Raw genomic sequence first — 16,635 nt, 5'->3', positions numbered from 1 at the left:
ATTATCTCTTGGCTAATGATGTTTCATACACATGTATACCATATTTCTTTATGACTACCGTCATATATGATTTTGCAAACAAGGACTTGGGAACAGATACACATTAGAATGTATGCTCCACTCCACTGAGTTGGATGTGTGAATGACATTATTTTGTACATTTTTATTGGAGAATGTTGTAGTGACTATATAAGGTGATGTAAGATTTCTTAAGTTTTAATTCTGTTCCTTATTGAGTTGGGTGTGGCTTTCAACAAGTCAATAGTCATCTGTATCTTTGTTTGCTTAGCTATCAAGTGGAGTTTATTCTTTACCACAGTGCTAGGTAACTATTAGTGTTTTGAAAATACACAGTTCCATGAATGAGCTAAGTATTATTGTTGTTACTGCTGGCCATTATGTGAAAAGTAACTCAAAGATGCAGCTGCTTGCATTCATGTGTAAGCCCTTGCCCTTTTGCCAAAATATTTAGGTTTGCATATCAAAGCATACCAACCTTTCACAGCTTTCTGTTCCAATCTAAGCTGTGCCACTCACTCACTTTGAGCAAGCCCCTTGTCCTCTTCTTTTTCTTCAAGCTGAACATTATTGTATGTGTATAAATATGTAGAGGTACCATGACCTTTCTCCAGGGTATAGGCCAATCTCCTTCTTTGCACTGTATTTTTTTTCAATGACTAAGCTAATAATGCCATTCTGTTCATTCACTGTACAAAAAACCATGTGTTTTGACATTGCTAAATCATAATCTTCCACTCCAATAGCTACATGCATGTGATGGTGATGCATGTGTCAGATATGCATGTAATTACAATTAATTGCAAGGAAGAAAGAGCTTAGTAGAGCTTACTCCCCAAATAACTTGGGTACGCATTCTCTTTGAGCTTTGATTAATCTTTTTCAAGATTCCCAGCTTTGATGAGTTTGTATAGCAGAACACTTTTTCTGAATTTCTTCAGTTAAAGTCAGGTTGTTTATTTAACAGTTCTTATTTCTCTGATTATGCAAAACTGATATTTTCATTTACAAAATCCAGTGATTTGCACATATGACTGTCCAGGCAGCAAAGATACTTATGGGAAAAATATTGACTTCTGACTTAGGTCTTGTACAGTTATTCTGTTCACTGATCATGAATCTATAAGATGGAGACAGGATTTAAAGAAGTTTCCTGGTCTACTTTTCTTTACCCATATCACCTACATGACTAGTATTGAAACCTTAAATTGTATTAATGAACTCTGAATTCCTTCCACAGGAGAATCAAGAACTCTAGAAACTCATCTCAAACTATAATGAAATTTTTACAGCCTATGTGAGAATGACCATCTCAGATCTATTGGTATAACATGACAAAGTTCTTTGAGGGTGATGGAGTGGTACTACCTAACATGTGCACTGAAATAAATTTTCTGCATTGTTTGTGCGCTGTTTTTCAACACTACACAGTTTCAACTTGTGATATGACTAAGACATACATCTTTACTGTCTTTTAATATAGGGGCTATGAAGTACTGTGGCAAGTATGTTTGGTGTGTCAGACAGCAGGGTAATATGGGAGAATCAGATTAGTGAGAAAAGATAATCCTTCTGTATTTATATAAAACAAAAGCCTAAGCAGGTCAATAAAGTTGCAAATAGTTCTATGAAATCAACTGATATATTTGGGAAAATGTTACTAGCTTCCCATAAGCAAGCCCCTTTTTAGGTCAATATAGAAGCAGCAGTCCTTGAACTGAATGTGGGTTGAAAATAATTTCTTGGAGTTTAACTTGGTCATACTTATCACCTGGACAGTTTGAGAAAAAAACATGGTTCAGACTATGGGCCAGAAGAAGACAAAAGCAAGGAAGTTTGGATAAGATTACTGATCTGCAATGGGAGAAATGAGAGACAGAGGGAATAAAGAAAGGAGAAAGACACTTGGTATTAAGTGCAGGAAACCAATCCCGCTCTTGAGTCTGCGATTTTGTATTTCCCTTTTGAAGATTAGCACAAGATACTTAATTGGATGAACTAAATGCCCTCATGGAAACTGTGACTGAAGCCAAGGAAACACTCTACAGAGAGCTCAAACTGTTGGTTAATCAATCAGAAAAAAATTGTTAGTGATGTCTCACAAAATTACCTCCAGTGGCTCCTCATTTTCAAGAGAGACATACAAAACATCATCTAAAGAAATAAAATTAATAACTCTACTGAATACTGTCAGTAGTTTGTGATGTACACCGCAGCGATCTTTCAAAAGGTACATTCACAAGCATGAACTCACCTAGGGTACCTGACATACAGTCATTAGTTTCATTAGAGTTAATTGCAAAGTGGGTAGGCAATGAGCACATCTGTGCTTGATAGCTCCTCCAAGATACTAAACAACTAAGGGACCACTCGTAAGATGAAGGTCCCTTCTTGAGTAATGGCTTGTGAAGGGAAGGAGACTGCAGAGGTCAGGATCTCAACCACTCCCTGACCAAGGAAGAGCTTCATAACTGTGTTGTTCCTCAGTCTGCTGATACAAGGAGCTTGGACAAAGGAAAACTTAAAGGTGCTGATAGTTTAAAAGCTCAGTCTGCAGCAGAGATAAATCATAGAATCATTCAGGTTGTAAAGGACCTTTAAGACCATTGAGTCCAACCATTAACAGCACTGCCAAGTCCACCACTCAAGCACGTCCCTGGGAACCACATCTACACGTCTTTTAAATACCTCCAGGGATGGTGACTCCACCACTTCTCCGGGCAATCTGTACCAATGCTTGACAACCCTTTCAGTGAAGAATTTTTTCCTAATATCCAACCTAAACCTCCCCTGGCACAACTTGAGACCATTTCCTCTTCTCCTACCACTTGTTACTTGGGGAAAGAGACCGACACCACCTTGCTACAACCTCATTTCAGGTAGTTGTAGAGAGCGATAAGGTCTCCCCTCAGCCTCCTTTTCCCTGTGCAAAACAATCCCAGCCACTTCTCATAAGAAACGTGCCCTAGACCTTTCACTAGCTTTGTTGCCCTTCTTTGGAATGCTCCATCACCTCAATGTCTTTCTTGTAGCGAGGGGCCCAAAACTGAACACAGTATCAGACGTGCAGCCTCACCAGTGCCAAGTACAGTGGGACAATCACTTCTAGGTGTCCTGCTGGCCACAATATAATCTGAGTATCTTTCTGCAACATAATTTCTAAATATTGCATTTTGATACCTTGCTGTAATTAGATAGAGTTGTTGTAAGTGTCTTAATGTTTTTTGAAGATAATTACAATCTCTTTACATAGTTGACATGTACAGGTCACACTGTTCCTTTGGGAGCCAGGGCCATGCAGTGGTGGTGCCTGCCACACTCCCGAGGTGTCCTCTGGCTAAACCGAAGTCTGACATTTTATAGAGTTAAGACATCTTGTTTTCACCTTACAATAGGATTTGGGACTGGGCAGTCAAAAAGGAACAGCGGAGAGAAAAAATGTATTTGACAGGTGTTAGCCATTACCTCCTTGACAAACAGAAAAAGGTGTCCGAAATGATTTATAACTTGGAAAACAAACTCTCTAATAGTTTAAGTGCCTCCTTTGAAGGAGGTCATCAATGTGCATGAAACTAGGGCAGTGTCTAGACACTGCAAGCTCAGAACTACATTTTCATGCACACACAGAGACACATGGATCTGCCAGCTTCTTCTTTCCTTATCTCATTGAGATAATGTAGAAATCTCTGGTTTAATATTGGACAGTTTACCTTTTACCATGATTGACCTCAATATTGCTTTCAGCAGCTCCTGTTGAAACATTAGTGATGGCTGATTGCACAGAACAATATTGCCACCTCCCTTCCTTGACACAGACAGTGACTTTGTGTCTTTCAAAATCCAAACTGAATGGGCAGCAATATCTGGGAAGAAGCTGCTTTATCAGAACTTCTATGGAAAACACTGGGAGGAAAACATCTGAAAGCTTCAAGAAATGCTAACGAACCTCTGAAAAGATCTTATCGGCCAGAGATCCAGTACATGGATCAGAGAGAAGCCTATTGCCTTTCTTCTACTATGCTCCCAAAATGCTATATGAAAGAAAAAATCTGTGGAGTTAGTAATATGGGCACCACTAACATGTTAATGAACTGTTGCAATTGACTTGACTTTTTTCACTGAGGATTTATATATATACTCTGGATGTTGATCATGTGATTTGTTTTGAATTAGCAAATACATCAGAACACATAGATGTTCCTTTATATGAATTCATGCTAATGTTGGTACAGATATTCACCTCGACACAGGCCTTCATTTATATTTAATTCATTTGCAACGAAGTCTAACTTTAATCTCAAATATATACAAAAAAAGTCATACAAACAGTTAAGAGATATGGTTTGGGTTATTTTATTCTTGGTTGTATCTACTCTTCCTTTTCTCAGCAATTCAACTATGTTTTGAAACTTATTTCTGGTTTTCTTTTTCATTGTTATATGCTACCACTTATTATGAAGTCTGTGTTTTCTCTCACGTTCATTCAGGTAATATTGCTAATGTTGGGAACGTGAATCCAGAAGGTTCATCTTTCCATGGAGAATATTAAAATGCCATGTGCCCTGAGTTGCCATATAGAAATTTTTGAAAAATATTCTATGGTTTCTGTTCCTTCCATTCATGTAGAAATATGTCTGCTATTGAATTGACAGGAATTCTTCTCAAGAAAATGCAAATTCTAAACAGAATGTTCCTTCTGACTTCAGGAAGAATCATGAAGGTAAGGAATCAGAGTAAGTTCTTTTATACATGGTATGTTTTCCCTATTTGTTCTACTTCTGATAACATGTATGATTTAGATTACATTGGTTTGCTTTCCAGTTGGAAGGTCTTAGCTTACTACATATAAAAGACCAAGAAAATTTCTTCCTTATCTGTGTAAGCTGTTCTGCTGAGCCCATGAGCAGTGTTCGTGAACCTAAAGCAAAGATCTCACACTTAAAAGTACACAGTATTTTTTATAATTAACACAATGAGAGTTCCTTCTCCTATAGGATTGTGAATCAGGCTTAGAGGAGAAAATTATTAATTGTTTCTGTTTATCTTTCAGTATTGCAGAATTCCAGTAAGACTAAAGAAAGACAATGCAGTTATGGTAAGTCAAGGTCTTTCTAGACCACTAAGGGGCAAGAAGAGAGATTACTTAAACAATTTTCTTGGGGTTTTCTGCATAACCTTTCAGTGAATGGAATGCCTGTGGTCTGTCATGTAAAAAGGATTTTTAAGTAGCAAGAATGTTTATGAATCATTCAATAATTGGGCTATTATGTTAAATAAGCTTCAAGCACAAAGTTAAACATTACTATGTGTGCATATTAATGTGCGTATTCCAGCACTCATTGATCCCTTGCTGCACTTCAGTAGACTTTTGCCCCTTATTTCCAAGAACTTTAGCATACATTTGTTCTTGTGGAATAACCTTTAAACTTGTGTGGTGTTTAATCAGCCTTGTATAAGGCCAGTCTTCAGCTCAGTGGTGGAGTTTTAAAGAGCTGCTTAAGAGATGAAGAGTTTTTCTAAAATATGTGCTTGTAGGAATATTTAATGTATATTTAAAGATATGTAAGGATTTAAAGTGTATTTGTCTTTGGTGGGAGCACTGCTTTCTTCTGCCTTCCTTATTGACACATTATCTGAGGGGTCACTTTATAAACGTGAAACAATTGCTCTGTGGTGGAAAGGCTTTTCTGCCCATTGAGCCTCATTTCCCCTCTGTTACTGATTTCATGGTGCCTCCAGGAACTATTTTGTGTCAGTCAGAGGCCAGAAATGCTCCTGGGCTGACTGACTGGCACCATTCTGATTGCATGACATTTTATTTTAAAATACCGCAATTCATTTTACTTTGAAAATTTCTCTTCATTTTTAAACTAGTAGTGAGATAGCCTTTCTGGGTGAGGCATCTGATCTGGAGAAATGTTCATACTCACCTGTAGGATTTTTTAAAATACCTTCTGTGTGTCAACTTATAATCCCCTACAAATCTAGCTCAAATTTTGCTCTTCCATTGGAATAACATTCTTTAAATTTTAATCCATTCAAGAGTGCTGAAATTGCCCTGTTTTGTTTCTCAAGGCAGATATTTTGAGGTAAAAAAAGCCCACATAGAACTGCTTACATCCTTTATGACCCTTTTAAGCCATGTTTTAAGCCGCAAGATTTTTCACATATTACATGAAAGAGTTTCCTGGCTGGAGTATTTTCTGCTAGTTTTAAAAACATACTAAAGAAGCAAGTTTTGAATGTGTAATTATACTGTAAATCTGAATCCAATAGTTTGGATTAAAATATTTGTCAAAGTGGGTTGCCAGCAAATAATTATTCTCATGAGTCATTTGGCAAACACTACAAAAATAAAGGATACATTTGAGCAAATAGGATTTGATTGTGGAGATTTCATACACAGGGAAGGAGCTGGAATTTTTTGATTTAGGAATTTTAATAAAACCTTCTTCCAGCTGTACTGCAAATGACCCTATGGGTCTAGATATCTCCATGTGACTTGTTCTCATGAACAGTAAGAGTATGTCTAACTTATTTTGATTTTTATTGGCAATTACACATGTACATAAACCCTGTACACAGGCTGGTACCTAAGTAGGTTATGAATTTTGGCCTAACTCTTCTTTAAGTTTCGCTTAACCAACTGGAGACAGGATCTCCCAGACCTAATTCTTGCATTTTCAAAGGCTTACTTAGACTTCGAGTTTTGTGACTCTGATTAAAGTCGTTGGGCACTGAATGATTAAAATCCCTTCAGGGTCTCAAAATTTATCTCAAGTGCCAATACACACTCCATTAAGACCTTGAAGCAGGATTATCAGTCTTAGAGTGATCAGGCATTAAAAGTCTTGCCACTGTACATGTTATCAGTCTGCCAGAAGTTGCACGTTACTTAAAAATGTTCATACATTTCACAGTTTTTTCTTTGATGCCTTCTTGGAACAGATAAAGATACCCTATCTCATATCAGGCAGATCTTCACCAGTCCACAGCTGGACTTGAATCCTCAGTTTAACCCAAAGATCAAAGAATACTACGCAGAAGTCCCATTCGACATAGTGACAGTGAAGATAGGAGCAGAACCCTCTAACTGTCAATGCCAAGTACACCTTGATGAGAAGAAAGGGCCAAGGTATGAGTGACAAAACGTGAGTGTGAAAACCAAATGTGTCCTTAACATTGGAAATATGTCAGAATATTACAGAGTTATTTTGTGGTTCCAAAAACACAGAATGCCTATAGATTAGTCACAGGAAATTCAGAGGGATTTCAACACTCAGAAATTTGTATTTATTTGTCAATGTCCTGAAGGTAATAGTAATGTGTTCTCAAGCCATAATTAATACTAGCTTTATGAAGGACACAGTTGCTAGCAACTCCCCCAGCTTCTCCAGTCACTGGCAACATCAAAGCTGGGTGGGAACAGACCATTATTACACTGCACACAGTAGACAGCAAAGAACTTGAGCTTTTGTATCCAGGCCTTGATTTTGCACTGTGGCCTAGGCTATTGCCCCACTGGGCTTGGTCCCTCAGCCAGCAGTCTGCCTGTGTGGGTCAGAGTAGGACAACTAGGATCAAAAGTAGAAATAAATTCAAGTTTACTCACTTAGAATAATCCAGTTTTGTCAGAATTATATTATAGGAGATTATCATAGAATCATTCAGGTTGGAAAAGACACTTAAGATCATCAAGTCCAACCATTAACCTAGCACTGCCAAGTCCACCACTAAACCATGTCCCTAAGCACCACATCTACACATCTTTTAAATACCTTCAGGGATGGGGACTCAACCACTTCCCTGGACAGCCTGTTCCAATGCTCAACAACACTTTCAGTGAAGTGAAGAAATTTTTCCTAATATCCAATTTAGACCTCCCCTGGCACAACTTGAGGCTGTTTCCTCTTGTCCTATCAATTCTTACTTGGGAGAAGAGAACCCACCTTTCTACAACCTCCTTTCAAGTAGTGGTAAAGAGCAATAAGGTCTCCCCTCAGCCTCCTTTTTTTCCAGGCTAAACAACCTCTGTTCCCTCAGCTGCTCCTCTTAAGACTTGTGCTCTAGACCCTTCACCAACTTTGTTGTCCTTCCTTGGACATGCTCCAGCACCTCAATGTCTTTCTTGTAGTGAGGGGCCCAAAAATGAACACAGTATTCAAAGTGTGGCCTCACCAGTACCAAGTACAGGGGGACAATCACTTCCCTAGTCCTGATGGCCACACTATTTCTGATACAAGCCAGGATGCCATTGGTCTTCTTGGCCACCTGGGCACACTGCTGGCTCATATTCAGCTGGCTGTTGACCAACACCCCCAGGTTCTTTTCCTCCAGGCAGCTTTCCAGCCACTCTTCCCCAAGCCTGTAGCATTGCATGGGGTTGTTAAGACTCAAGTGCAGGACCCAGCACCTGGCCTTGTTGAACCTCATACAATTGACCTGGCCCATTGATCCAGCCTGTCCAGATCCCTCTGTGGAGCCTTCCTACTCTCAAGCCCAACTTGGTGTCATCTGCAAACTTACTGAGGGTGCACTCGATCCCCTCATCCAGATCACTGATAAAGATATTAAACAAAACTGGCTCCAGTACCAAGTCCTGGGGAACACCACTTGTGACCAGTCACCAACTATATTTAACTTCATTCACCACCACTCTTTGGGTCCAGCCATTCCTCCAGTTTTTTACCCAGCAAAACATATGCCTGTCCAATCATAAGCAGTCAGTTTCACCAGGAGAATACTGTCGGAAACAGTGTCAAAGTCTTTTTATTAAAGTCCAGGTAAACAACATCCACAGCCTTTCCCCTCATCCACTAAGTGGGTCATGCTGTCATCAACAAGTCCCAGTTTATCTGATCTTTTAGAGAAGTATAAAGCTGGAGAATAAGGGAGAGACCAAAGTCATCACTAAACATCAGGCTTGAGCACTGACCTACAATCATCCACAATGTTTAATTGCTACTATGATCCCTGGCACAGTTTTGGCTTCTCCAACCAGCTCTCTCACAGACAGCAGCATGTGCCAGGGAAAATCGCAATAGGCATTTTGGGCATGACCTGGTTTTGGATGTTGGGAGGGACAAAAAGTGTTTATTTATCTGGGTCAGGTACCTCAGAACCAGAGAACTGACCTATTTACATGCTAGTCATTAGTGAGTGGATAAAAGGGAAATCAGGGACAATTATTTGCTTGGGAGGAAGAATCCTTAACCATTACAGAGCCAGCTTTGCTCCATGGCATGAGGTGCCTATGCAACACACCATCTTTTGAGTGACTGTGAAGCAGATGTTTTGACCTAGAATGTCTGGTAATAACCACTCTGTGCAGTTGTTACTGATCTAATGCCTAATGTGCTTCCTGTATTCTCAGTAAGAAATTAGCCTTGATTCATCATTTCAAAAGGAGCTCCCATAAAATTCTTCCATCCAACTTTTTAGTATTTTAATATTACCCACCCTGGCCATCATCATGGATACAGGCAAAACACTTAAGAGATTTCTTCCTTGTAAAAGGAAAACAGAATAGCAATATGTCTTTTGCACTGAAAAGTAAAAGCCCTGGAAGTGCAGGTTCTGTGTGTTTCAGCTTTTCCCATTTCCCTGCCAAGGGAAGAAGAGAACAGTCCAGTTTTGCTCCTGTCTGTCTGAGCAGTTTGTCTGGAACTCCATCACATTTGTCTAGTGGCCAATTTCAATGGCTAGCTGACACCTCTGATATTTTTTGTCTCCCTGCTGACTTCACCATGAACTTGGACCTGCCAGGAATTATTATCCCTAGTGGCTTCATTCACAGATTTCATGTCAGAATTGTTGCCACTGAAGCTGTTTTCACTAAGTTTCACTGTCAGTATTTGTCTTCCTGAAAGAATGGTAAATTGTTAAAAATCTTATTTTACACTGATTTCATTTAAAATAATGTTAGAAATAGAAGTCTCAAGGAGCAAGTAAAGTTTACCTGCCATAGATAAAGCAGTGTAAATCTTTGTTTCTTTAGTGTTTATTCCACTTCTTTCCTTTTTTGCCTTGCAGCATTGCTAACTACCCCCTTGGCCTTGGATTGAACAAAGTCATCATTCTTGTAACAGATGATTCGCAGCCCATCCCTCCGGTTGTGAGCAGCTACAAAATCACAATTTATCGAGAGGACCGCCCTAGTCTGCCTTTATTTGATGACTATATGTTGTGTGGGTTTGTGCAGGTATTCTATCTATATTCTTTTGCTATACAAATTAATAGTGAATTTAACTAGCTTCTGTTCATCCAGTGGTATAAATTTGGGTGCATGGGCCAAAGCTGGTGTAGAGCCAGTTTTGATGAGATTAGAATCTGAGTTCTAAATGCTATAATTGTATGAAATACAGCATTTACACAATGTTTGGGATATAAAAAGTAAGTCCAGCATAAGTACCTATTACAGTTACCATGTATTTGAGAGCTCCAAGTTAATTAATCATTACTTTGGTCAGCCAAAACCCTACCTATCAGAGCACTGTTATTTGCTTGTGAGAAAACAGTCCCTCTGTTTGCAGTGGGCAGACTGCAGTTTTCATATCTATGACATCGGAGCCATGGAAATCCTTTTACCAGGAAAGATATTTATGATGATGGTGTGTTTATCAGTGTTCAAAACAAATGCTGATTTATGAATGAAAAGTATTTATTCTAGATCACCAACAAACACAATGGAAAAAACCCACTGAAGGAAGGGATGATTGTTACTTACATTGCATTTATCCGAATATAAGTTTGGGAATGCAAATAAATTACTTCTTACAAATAACAATACTTAGGAAGCAGTGGGTGTCTTGAATGAAAAAAGGACGAGAGTGTCTGATAGGGCTAAAGAAGAGCTGGGGAAGGGAAGCTCAGCCTGAATTAGACACAAAGTTGGAAGAAATATAATGAAAGAAATGAACAGTGAAGCTTTCAGTTAGTGAAACTATGGTAATAAAGATATTCTTCATAAGACAGAAAATCTGGGACACAGGCTGGAGCAGAGCTGTTTGAATTTCAAAGTTTGAGGACTAAATGTTGGTACTTGATATGGTGGGCAAAGATAAGCCAGTCAGTTCAAAGAGAGAAGTGACATGTAAATCATAATCAAGGGCAGCGCTGTGGGATTTTAGGTAGATTGGTGGGTTCGTTCTAAATATTAGAGCATTCAGGAGGAATATATTTAGTCACAATTAATTCAGCAATGAGGAATCAGGATTTTCAAAACTGTCATCCATGTTCATGTCAAATATCTAATCCTATCTTTATTTATCTTCTTTATGAAGTTATTTATATATCAATATATCATTTTCATAAAATTTATTTCCCTTCTCCAGTTTCTCTCTATATACTGCAGAAGAGGTTGGTAGACGAGGGTGGGAGAAGGCAAAGCATTTTATGTGATGGGACTGATCAAGAGGGATTTTTTTTTCTTGTGGAGAAATAAGCACTGGGGCTTAAAACAGGAGCCAAAGAGATTATAAATGTTGATAGCAAATTGTATGTTGACAATAATTATCTCAATCTGCAAACTGTCAGGGAAAATGTATGTAGTAGTCACAGCCTAATGACTGCTGATCTGAATACCTGATTATGGTTCTGTCTGGCCCTCTACTTATTATTTGTGTCTTCTCTTACACTTATCTTACAAGCTCAAAAGGTCAAGGACCATCTTTTTGCTCTTTGTACTGGCTCAGCATTAGATCTTGTAGCTGCTACAGTAAAACAAATAAGAAAAACACATACAATATCTAAGATTTCAGTTCAGGTGTGAATTAGTATGTAAAGGAGAGCAGCAATAAGTTGTGATGGAGTTATATTACTAGGAGAACACACTGGCTGGAAAGATGTGAGGAAAGCTCCTCTTGTTGCCCAATTTGGGGCATGTATCTGGGGGGTAGGAACAGGAATTCAACCTCATATGCATCCTCCCACACTAGAGTTTACACTGTTGTTAATGTTTTATGATAGCATTTATGAGCTTGAGTATGAATCTTTGAAGCACTGTAAAGGCAAAAAGATCTAGAATGATAAAAATGAAAAGTGTTTTAGAAGTTTCTTTTGATTGAGCTTTGTTTTCTGCTCATATGTGAATAACTACTCTCTAATTAATATAATTGTTCATAGCTAGGGAGGTCTTCAGGAATTTAGAGTAAAAATGAGATGAAAAGCATTCTTGTGGTATCTAATGAGGACTGTGAAGATACAGTATGAGAATCTAAAACATTTTTTTTAGATATGTTAAAGGCAAAATTATCAGAGACTGCATTTTAAAAACAAATGAAGGCTGGAGCTGTAGATAGAAATGGCATTCTAAAACACTCAAAAGCCTGCATTTTTTCCCCTTTTTCCCATTCGCTAGAACAGAATTTGTTGCCTTTTACTTAGAGTGATGTTTTTTATCGATACAAGACTCAGGTCTCAAATAGCATCATTACATTCTGCTTTTCATGCCAGAGAACATTATGCGCTCTTGCAGGGTGGGTTAATATGCCCTGATCAATGGCAGGAATGCTTTTTCTCTTAGTAACAAGACACCTGTTTTAGGAGCAAAAGGATAAACACAGCATGAACTGATGGAGTCTCCTTTGGACACTTGACTAGGCACAACTGGGATCACACATGGGGAGAGAAAGGTCACTGACAGTGGTGTGGTCTTTCTCACAGAAGGCTTCAGTTAAAATTCTAATCCAGCAACTTTTTTTCCTGACTTTCTTTTATGTTTAATCCCATTAGGATATTCAGGTTTCACTGCAAAATGATACTATAAGGAAGGTTACAATAAAAAGACAGAGTGTGGGATGTTGTTTCCAGTCTTCTAACAATTCTCATGCAGTTGAATAATCCTGGATTACTTTCAGGGCTATTGAATTAAGAAGTGTGTGGTTCCAAGCCTTGCAGCTCCTAAAAGGGGAAAAAATATTGTCCTCTCTACTTTTTGATAGCAGCTATAATATCCTCATTAAAACCAAATTAGTAGGGGATAAACTGTGGCATTGCCAGAGCACCTTCAGCAGCTTTGGTTGCCTTTCATTGTGTGTTCTTCATTCTGACGGTATAGCTTGAACTGCAAATGGAGAGATTATTGGTTTGTGATTTAACTTTATTTTGTGCAATTATTGACAATATTCAAATTAAGTGTCCTTGAGAGAAGTGGTGCCATTTCATTATCACCTGTGAAGCTGTGATACCAAGATAGACAGAATGCAGAGCAAACAGCAAAAACCACTGAGCTCTTAAGACAGGACTATCAACATTACCCTCAAGTGAAAGATCCCAGACTACATACACACTGTCATAAAGGTAAAAATATTTTAGCTATTCTTACACTGCCCATTACCTTTAAAAGGCAAACAGATTTATCTATGCCTCACTTGAAATGTGTGGATGCTCCCTCTTTGATTGTTAATCTTTGCCTAGTTGCAATTATGGAAAGTAACTGGTGATGTGCTTAGGGAACTTTGAGACTGTGAACTTTTGTACCTATAGTGTCCTGCTGCCAGGTGTTTTGGGTTTTTTTGGTTTTGGCTTGTTTTTTTTTTTTTTAGTAATACAGTTATTTATTTGGTTTTACATTGTGAGTAATGGATAGCTAATATTATATTTTATAGCCCTAGTGTGTATCATTCTCTTTGACTATACATTTGCACAAAACATGAAAAGGTACTTTCCAGAATCAGTGCAGTGGGCTGATGCTCTGGCTGTCCTACAGCTTTCTCAGGTCTTAGAGCATGGATTTACAAGAGAACAGTTTTTAAAACTTTCCTAAGTACTAGTATCTCTTATATTTTTATGAACCCTTTTACCATATTCATTTCTTAGAGTCCAGAGAGCATAAGAATTCCAACAGAGTTGGTAATGAGGTACTGGTATAGCATTGCTGGCTGTGTAACAACAAATGGCTGCAGTGCAGCTGGCAACAAGATGCCAGCAACAGGATGTTGATTCTTTTTCTGTCTATACACTTCCATTGATGAAAAGACAATTAAGACCTAGGCCTAATATAATAACTATATTTAACTTTATTACAGTCTTTGAGAGGGCTAGAGGTGCAAAAAACATTTAGAAAGGAAGAAGCCTTAAAGAAACCCCAAGTAATTCTTTTTGTTTGTTTTGTGAGATATGAGAATACTTATATTTTTTTCAGCTCAAGTTATAAATTTCCCAATGAAAATAAAATAAATTTACTCCATTTAAAACTGTGTGCTATTACAGTTACAATGCCTTTCATACCAGACAGTAGAAGTAAAAATTGTCAATTATAGAAACATGAATTAACTCTTTGCTTAGTGCTTTCATGCAAAGATTTCAAAGAACCTTACAAGTATTAAATAATATCCATAAAATAAAAAGAAAATAAAAGTTTAGGAGAGAAAAAAAGAACATGTCCTGTAGCAAGATAGGCTTGAAGCACGTTAGCCTCTTCTGTGTCTTCTATTAGCTGCATTAGATTCAGTGTGACTCCCATTACAAACCACGCATCTCTTCTGTCCTTAGGACATTGCGGATGCCGTGTGCACGCATAGTCTTTGCAGTGCTTGTTGCAGCAACAGTTAACCTTCTTCGCAGTTCTGGGTTTGAGTATCTTGCTTGAAAACACACAGAAAGTGGATCTCTGAAACGGAATATTCAGCCTAATGTTATCAGCGACCAGACTATATCTTATTTGCAAAATTAGTTTCTTCCCTTTTAGAGAATAAAAGCATTATAGGAGCAATCATGCATTGCATTCTTCAGTATTCTCAGATCTATAGCTGGTGAGAACTTTTTCAGTGGTTTTGAGTTTTCCAGAAAACAACAAAAACTGCCCCTAACTTAAAAAAAATAGTTTGAGTTATTTTTTTTTCTATTTTTTTTAAAGCTCTCTGATTATGGAAAAAGATAATAAAGGAAAGCAAATGCTTTCTCCAAAAGAAGATGTTTGATTCAGATAGGGTTATTTGATTAAAATTCAAAATTTATATTGACATAACTGTTAGGTTAGAGATTTTAGCTATTGTGCAGTCCAGACTGCTAACTGATTTCAAGAAAGGAGTGGCTGGGACAAGCAAAAAGACCACTCATTATTAGATCTGAAATACTCAAGCCTATACTTTAAATTTTCTCCAGAAACACTGGTGAGAGCATAGTATGACAGTCATTTTTTCCAGGAACAATGCCAACTTAAGCATCCCTTTCCCTGCCTGCAGCTACTCATGAACCAGATGGGAGAACTTTTTTGTTTTAAATGGACTAGTTTCTAGGATAAGGTTCCCAAGCTCTCGATGTGAACACAAGGGAAGGGGTAGGTGCAGGGTAAGGCAACTTTTGCTTTATTCATGAAAGTAATTTACATCAAGATTGGGTTTAAAGCTCCTGTGAGTGAATAGTTATAGCTGTGCAGAAAAAAGTAGAGACCTGGTTTTAAATGAGCAGAAGCTTCATGTTCAGAAATTGTAGAAGTGATTTATGGATGAAAACACATAAAACACTAGAAGTACATTTGCATTACTATTAATCTATTAAATAAAGTGTAAACTATTTTCGTTTTTCTGTGCCTGCAACCCACTCACCAGGAAAGACAAAGCAGTGTTCACATAACCTTGAGGAGCAAATATGTAGCAAACTGAATACATTGTTAAACTAGAGGCATTTCAGATGAAAACCACAAAACGATTAGAGAGCTAGTACAGAGAGACTGCCACAAAAAGAAAGGTGAGGACTTATATCTTCAACTGCTGTATGTCAACATGTTGCAATTAATTTCAGGGGAGCAATTCCAAATTACACTGATGGAGTACCTGTCCTGACAGAAACATATGTCTAAATTCTCTTCCATTGTATATGCCAGGCAGTGTTACTGAGTGAATTCACTTGCATAGAACTGCTGAAATTTTTAGTAATTTTCCTAACATTCATGGTCAAACAACAGTTTAGGAAAACCTAAAACCTGTCTGAAAGGGTTTTAAAGTATTTAAAGATCAAGGAACATATAATTACCATTCACTGTAAGTAAAAGTGAACAAGCACCTAAAGCTAATAACACAACTTGGTGCTTCTAAAAAGTATATTTATGAAGATATAGAAGGTAGAGGTGTAAATACACTGGGCTAATTTTCAAGTAGAGGGTTAATTTCTGTATGTATCTCAGAACAAAATGTTTTGTAGAGTCAGCATATTCTGGCTTTGTCAATATCCATACCACTGGGGAGAGAAGGCTTGCCATGTTTTCTTAATTATAACAAAGACTTCTGTGATGATTTAAAACATTGCTCTGCAGATGACTCAGAGGAACAATTAACCATTGTGATGGATCTTCTTTACTTTTATGCTGTTCTCTGCTGAACTCCTTTAGGATCTCATCATCAGAGATGTGGCTGTTACGCTGGTATCTTGATCAGTGGCCACTATCAGCTGCTTTAAGGAAAGGTCCTCAAAAGCTCAACAGAGCATAGTTTTGACCTTTGGGGGAATCAATGTAAAGCTTTGGGTTTTCTCTGGAAATCAAACACTCATTTTTTTCACCTACACCATTGACTTCATACGTAGTCAGCACTATCATCTGGTAATCATGGGTTCCCATAATCACTGTTCACTGTCAGACATCTGCCAGGCTCTGAACAGGCCATAGAGGGAAAATGG

At 38.0% G+C, this 16,635-nt stretch overlaps 1 protein-coding gene across 3 annotated transcripts in view; it reads left to right on the top strand.

The window, feature by feature from the left end:
• CPED1 (cadherin like and PC-esterase domain containing 1) overlaps nucleotides 1–16,635 on the top strand; it is a 153,882-nt gene that overhangs the window by 72,787 nt on the left and 64,460 nt on the right. For all 3 annotated transcript variants that reach the window (XM_074870180.1, XM_074870181.1, XM_074870182.1), the window contains 4 exons: nucleotides 4,671–4,738; nucleotides 5,069–5,113; nucleotides 6,967–7,153; nucleotides 10,051–10,219. In XM_074870180.1, coding sequence (XP_074726281.1) covers nucleotides 4,671–4,738; nucleotides 5,069–5,113; nucleotides 6,967–7,153; nucleotides 10,051–10,219 — 469 coding nt within the window. The remainder of the gene's footprint in view (nucleotides 1–4,670; nucleotides 4,739–5,068; nucleotides 5,114–6,966; nucleotides 7,154–10,050; nucleotides 10,220–16,635) is intronic.

Source organism: Strix uralensis, chromosome 5 (assembly GCF_047716275.1).
Source record: "Strix uralensis isolate ZFMK-TIS-50842 chromosome 5, bStrUra1, whole genome shotgun sequence".
NCBI classification, from domain to species: Eukaryota; Metazoa; Chordata; class Aves; order Strigiformes; family Strigidae; genus Strix; species Strix uralensis.
The sequence above is the reverse complement of the archived record's forward strand: the minus strand, read 5'-3'. Positions and strand labels throughout refer to the sequence as shown.